This window comes from Lissotriton vulgaris, chromosome 8, assembly GCF_964263255.1.
Source record: "Lissotriton vulgaris chromosome 8, aLisVul1.2, whole genome shotgun sequence".
In the NCBI taxonomy this organism is placed as follows: Eukaryota; Metazoa; Chordata; class Amphibia; order Caudata; family Salamandridae; genus Lissotriton; species Lissotriton vulgaris.
The window spans coordinates 1181605162-1181611161 of NC_141696.1; the positions used below are offsets into that span (position 1 = coordinate 1181605162).

At 40.0% G+C, this 6000-nt stretch overlaps 1 protein-coding gene across 1 annotated transcript in view; it reads left to right on the plus strand.

Moving 5' to 3' along the window:
- Window positions 1-2371, plus strand: part of LOC147698460 (serine/threonine-protein kinase Nek5-like) — a 1208702-nt gene extending 1206331 nt beyond the window's left edge. Inside the window, exon 9 of the mRNA XM_086936245.1 lies at window positions 2244-2371. Coding sequence (XP_086792371.1) covers window positions 2244-2371 — 128 coding nt within the window. The remainder of the gene's footprint in view (window positions 1-2243) is intronic.
- The last annotated feature ends 3629 nt before the right edge of the window (window positions 2372-6000 follow it).

The window sequence follows — 6000 nt, forward strand, 5'->3', positions numbered from 1 at the left end:
CTCCCTCAAGCGCCTTGAGACCCTCTGGGTGAGTAGTGCGCTATACAAATTTTAAATTTGAAACTTGAAACTTGGGCAAGTTGATGAGCGATACGTAAAAACATGGCAGGCTAAAACTATTGTTCCGATCGTTCTGGCCTAATGACGTTGTCTCTTTGCCGGTTCAGTGAACCAATGCCTAGTATGCTAAAATGTATGGCTAATGAATGTCCACATTTCTTTTGGTTCTGGTTGTGGTAAATGTCAAAATATGAAACTACTTCAGAATGAGGCGATATCCATAAAAACAGTCCTACCTAATTTAGTCGCACTCAGACTACACTAAATAGGCCACCAGCTAGATCCAGGATATGCTTGTTTCTCCCCCCTCAACCACGTTAAGCGGAAATTGTAAAAATCTTAGTGTCCATTCTTGAAAGGCTTGGGTGGTTTTTTAGCCAGCTGAGTCGCAAAGTCCTTTGGAGGACTTGAGATAAAAAAGCAAAGCTACAGCAATGTCTTCAATACCAAAGATATATACAGAAGGTGGTCATAAAGATCTGCAGTAGTGCCATGTCAAGACAGTGAATCTGGAATTAGAGTGAAGGTGGTAGTAAGTTTACAGTTGTACATCAACGTACAGTATTTATGGATATTTTATACCTTCCATTTGATGTACTCTGCACCTATGTAGTGCAAGTAGGTCTTATTGTGATGTAAAATCCAGCATCATTTTAACATCCATGAAAATGTAGTGTGGAGCTGTTATGGCTTGGGAATACTGTAATCTGACTTGGAGTTGTAAAGGGTTTTGGAAAAGATAAAGTCAATGCCACAGCTTCAGTATGCTTGGGAATAGCATCACAACAAGCAACCAGGGCATGCAGGCGAATCACTCTGATGTTCACGTATAGCGGATAACCTTGTAGAATCTAGAGTAATGCTAGCTGTGTGTCGTGCACAAACTCTGTGGAGAATCCTTGTAACATACTGATGTGCATCAGAAGCTGATGCTCAAGGGCCACACTTAGCTACAGTCGATTTATTCCATCATCCGAACATTGCTTCTCTTTTGATGTACATCTCGCTTGTAGTCCCGAGTTGTGGTGTGGGAGTACAGCACAAGGAAATCTGTCTTCATCTCCAGAGTGGTAGCACAGTTGAAGGATCATTGTAGTGTTCTGACTTCTCAAGCGTATTAACTATTATAGTTAAAGGGGCATTAGCAGAAGAATACGCAGGTTATGGGGACAACCATTCAGGTTAGGGAGACTCACATTTAGCACTTAATACCATTAATATCATAATCGATCTGAAATTGTCATTATACATTACAAATCTTTGAGTAACTCCGTATTCCCAGTACTTTATTGGAACCAATCCGCTGATGTCTTCGGTAGACTGCCACCGTACCTTTGGATATACCACTTGGAGGCGTCATATTTTCCATAGTAAGTCTACTGAGGACCCCATATGTGACTGTTCGGGCGTACAAGCATCTGCCTTCGGTTCTGTGGCTGGGAGATCACAAACAACACCAGGTCTTAGCACTTAAAGTAATTACTGGTGCGCCCCTGGAGTCCCTGAACATTTCTCTGCTCCTAAGGATACAAATTATCTGCTCTCGGCTGTACTTCTAAATGGGGCGATATTGAGTCATTAGAATGTGCTGCAAGTCTACGGTAGTTACCGGTTTTGCTAACTCCAATTTAATGCTCTAAAATTGAAGTCTAACCGGTGAAGAAAATGCTTAATAATGCTGCCACGTCCAAACAAGCATTGGCATAGCCAATAGGTCTCGCGCTTGGGATCGTATAAGTATTTAGTTATGCAGCACCATATCCTTGATGAAACAACACCAACATTTGCCTGGCTAAACACTTATAAGGTCCCAAAGGCGAGACCTATTGGCTATGCCAATGCTTATTTAATATATATATATGACATCCATATGTTTTTTTGCACAGTTTTCATAGGGATGATTGATAGTACGATGTAGTGTGTAAGTGGACCTATTGTGTGTGTATTGCTCAGCATTTTAGGGAGGGTTTTATGCATTTGGTAAACCCTCCCCACTTTCTACATTAGTATATGTAACATATTACGCTCTGCACAACTGCATAAATGCTTTATATTGGATTACTAAATAATATTTCATAAAGATAACTATTAGTATATAAAAATTCATTTGTAACCTTAGCAATATGGGCATGAAATGTGATATTATTTAAGTATCCTTTTTAACAGACTCCACTGTCTTGCAGGGGGGACACTATTGCCATTGCATCCAAAAGACTATGTGGAGGAGGAGGAGGATGAAGCAGATATGTCTTCTGAGATTGATTTGGATGAAGAGAGACTTGAGCCAAGATCTGATGATGATGACACGTAAGGCAGCAACATATGGCTATGAGTATTTGAAGCACAGAAAAGTTATTCTATCAACAAAGATGTTCACCAATGAGGTGCTCCTGCAAGACAGTTATTTTTAAAGTTTAAATATTTTCTTGGAAGTATGCACTTGCAGCACAAATAATCAGGTTACACAAGATATCAAGTGCTACGTTCAGTATATATATCACCTAATCAATACCAACATTTCAAAGCAAAATGTTGTCCAAAATGAAACCCATCCAACCAGAGGGTGCTGACACCTAGCGACTAATGCCAGCTCACTTCAGTTTCTCTCCTCCTTTGCACAGCAACTCGTGAAAAACACTCTTCGGATGCACGAGGAACATGGACACTCAGCCTCCTCACCATTTCACCATTAAATAGATCACAATGGCGTACTGTGGCCCTCAGCTTGACCCATAATATTGCTTGCTGAACACACTCATTCTGAAATATGGCAAAGTGCTGCTTCAATTCTAATATTTGCTTGTCCTACTTAACAGCATTATCACATTCAGCCTTCAAAGATGCAAAATATTCATCTTGCTTCTTGATCTGTTTCTGTAGAGTGTACAACACATTTTCTTTGTCCTGTAACCCATCTTGCACTTTGCTCAACTCACCATAGCTTGCATACCATTCTGTAATTTATCTTGAAGCAACTGCCTCTCAAACGTATGCTTTTTCTCTAACTCAACCAACTCAAAAACAGTTCACCAGCTAGATTAATTGACCGTTTATTCTGCTTAGCTTCAGCAGTCGCCAGGATTGGTTTAGCCAAATGTCAATATGCTAAATATAATTGGCTGGCGCAACATTGGGATCATATGTTGTGCCCACTATTATAGGACTTAGGACTCAGTCCCCAACTCCTGAAAAAAAGTTGAGAAAGGGTGTAGCCCAAATGGACTCCTGTTGATTAAAAAAAGAATTAGGGGATCTGCAGTACAACAGTGAGGCTCCCGTGTCATTTCACAGACTTACTGTGGTCCTGCCAGAGCAAGCATCCCTACCATGGTGCTGCAGCTCCATAAAAGCTTCCATACCATGGTGCAGGATCCACAGTACCGGTTCTTGTACTGAGGGCTGGCACCAGGGAAGGAAGTCTGCAGTACACTGTGACAGGTATGTAATGTTTACCACACAGTTTTTACTAACATGATTGGTACAACGTAGGTCAGTAGAATGCAGGTAAGTACCACACAAGCCTTTTTTGGCCTGTTTATGATGCAGAACTTGACAATGCAGGCAAGTGTTTTTTTGAAATGACATTTTTAATGTCATAAAAAGAAAGGGTAAGGAATGGTTAAGGGATAGGTACGTGTAAATGGGGGTAAGGTTTTAATTAGGGGTTTGTGATCAGTAGAGGTTAAGGAAGGGTAGACTTTTTAAAGATTCGGGGTGGGTACAGATAGAGAGGGTAAGAGGTGTTAGGGTTCAGGGCAGGTCGAGGTAAATGGGGTAAGGAGTTTTTATGGTCCAGGAGTTTGTAGATGTAAAGGGATTTAAGGGTTAGGGGCAGGTAGAGGTAAAAGGATGTGTCTTTTACATTTGATGGCCAGGTAGAAGTAAAGGGAGGAAGGGTTTTTAGCGGTCAAGGGTGTGTAGAGGTAAAGGTAATACGAGATTTTTAGGGTTCAAGTGCAGGTAGATGTAATGGGTAAGGTTTTTTTAGGGATTCAGGGTTTGGTAGAGATATAGGGAGGTAAGAGACTTTTAGGATTCAGTGGCACGTAGAGGTAAAGGGACATAGGGTTTTTAAGGGAGAATATATATGTGTGTGTATGTATATTTTTATAAAAAGGGGTATGGGTGGGCTCTTTAACAATCTCTCTCTCGCTATATATATGTTTATGTACACATTTAATCATATATAAAATATCAGCTGTTAGAACACATAATGTGCTTCAAAATACCATGTTGTAAAACAACATAATGTTGACAACAATGTGTTGTAAACATCCATGGTAAAGGCATGCATTATTAATGAAGTGTATTATAACAGCTGATATTCCCGTGGCACCATCCTCTGGAGAAGCCCAGTAGCCAACCCCTGCTGTGCATGGGCAAAGGCAATGTGAACCAGTGGCTGGTCACCCACAGAATGTATGGTGAAGTATCTGGCCAGGGGCCGGTCACTGTGGCCAACTCCTGCTGCTCATGGCAGAGGACGTGCACAGCAGGGTTTGGACGCCTGCTGAGGGTTGGCCACCTTGGAGAGTTGGGCAGAGGGCTTCGCTTGACATTAGCCATAAACAGAGGTGAGATCCCAAAAAATATTGAGTTTAGGATATAATAAAAAAAACAAAGAAACTCACTCAAAAACCAAATGTCAAAGTGACATTAGAGTTAGGCTTGGTAATAAGATTGCAACATACATTAAAAAACACTCCAGAAATCCACACAAAAAAACTGTTAAAATGCAGTTACAGTTACAAAGCAAAACCTCAAAAACACTGAAATTTGCCAAATAAACTTCTGTGAACTAATTATAACTTGCACCCTGTCACTCACAGCTTAAGACTTCACGTGTTATATCACTCATTACACGTTAAATTACATCATTGGTGACATCACTGATCACATTTTAATTGACGTAACAAATTACATCATCTATGGTACTACCTACAAACTAGAAACAGTTATTATCACACGACTCGAGGGCAGAGATCCACAGACAAGCCCTTCTTCAAATTCCACAAACGTGTACCTCCAGATTTGGACGGAGGTCTTTTTCCTACCTGGCCCCATTCTATTGCGATAAACTTCCCCTAACAATTTGCTTATGCAGAGAGCTGGGTACGTTAAAAAAATTCCTAAAAACCTGGCTGTTTTAGTCAGTTTTTCATTAGTCTTATACTTCAGCAGAAGCGCCAATATATTTCTTCAGGGATGATTTGTTGCGCTATACCAAGAGAGCATAACATAACCAACTCGAATATCATTTTAAAAAGAAAATTGGTGGGGAAAGCCCTAAAGTCATGTACCACATAAAATTACTATGTGTACATGTGAGGCAACAGAATGGACATTAGCAACTTCTGTTTCTTGAGAAGACTTGCTCAGTTTTGTGCCTAGCACCTGTTTTGTTTGTTTGATTTTTGGTCTCACAGAAAACCTTTATTAAGATTCTGCTTAGATGAGCTCAGAAACAGGTGCCCTTTATGCTAAGGCAAAAAATCACAAATAAGTAGTAAATTGTCATTGCTTATTTTGACAAGACCAGCACATTCTACCTTTTCACCACAAAAGAAATGTCACCAAAGGTGACATGAGATGATAGGAATTTGAAAGAATTAATGAATTTCCTGCCAGCTATCACGGCCAAATCTACATTTTTCATAACAACATTTCCAAAGGACGGCACTGCGGCTGATACTTTTTCAGTAGCAAGAATCTTCCTTTGCAGCGTACTTTACCTTACCATCCTCCAATCCACTTGTTCTTCTGGAAATTGAGATAATCATGGATTTTAATTATTCTCATTAGCTATGATTGGTGCTAGTTGGTTCAATGCTTCGCTCTTACATTAGCATTACTACTACAAAATGTATCTTTATACACAAATTACTGAAATATTATCAAGTTTTTTTAGAAAATGGAGCATATTATCTTAGCGTTAACCTT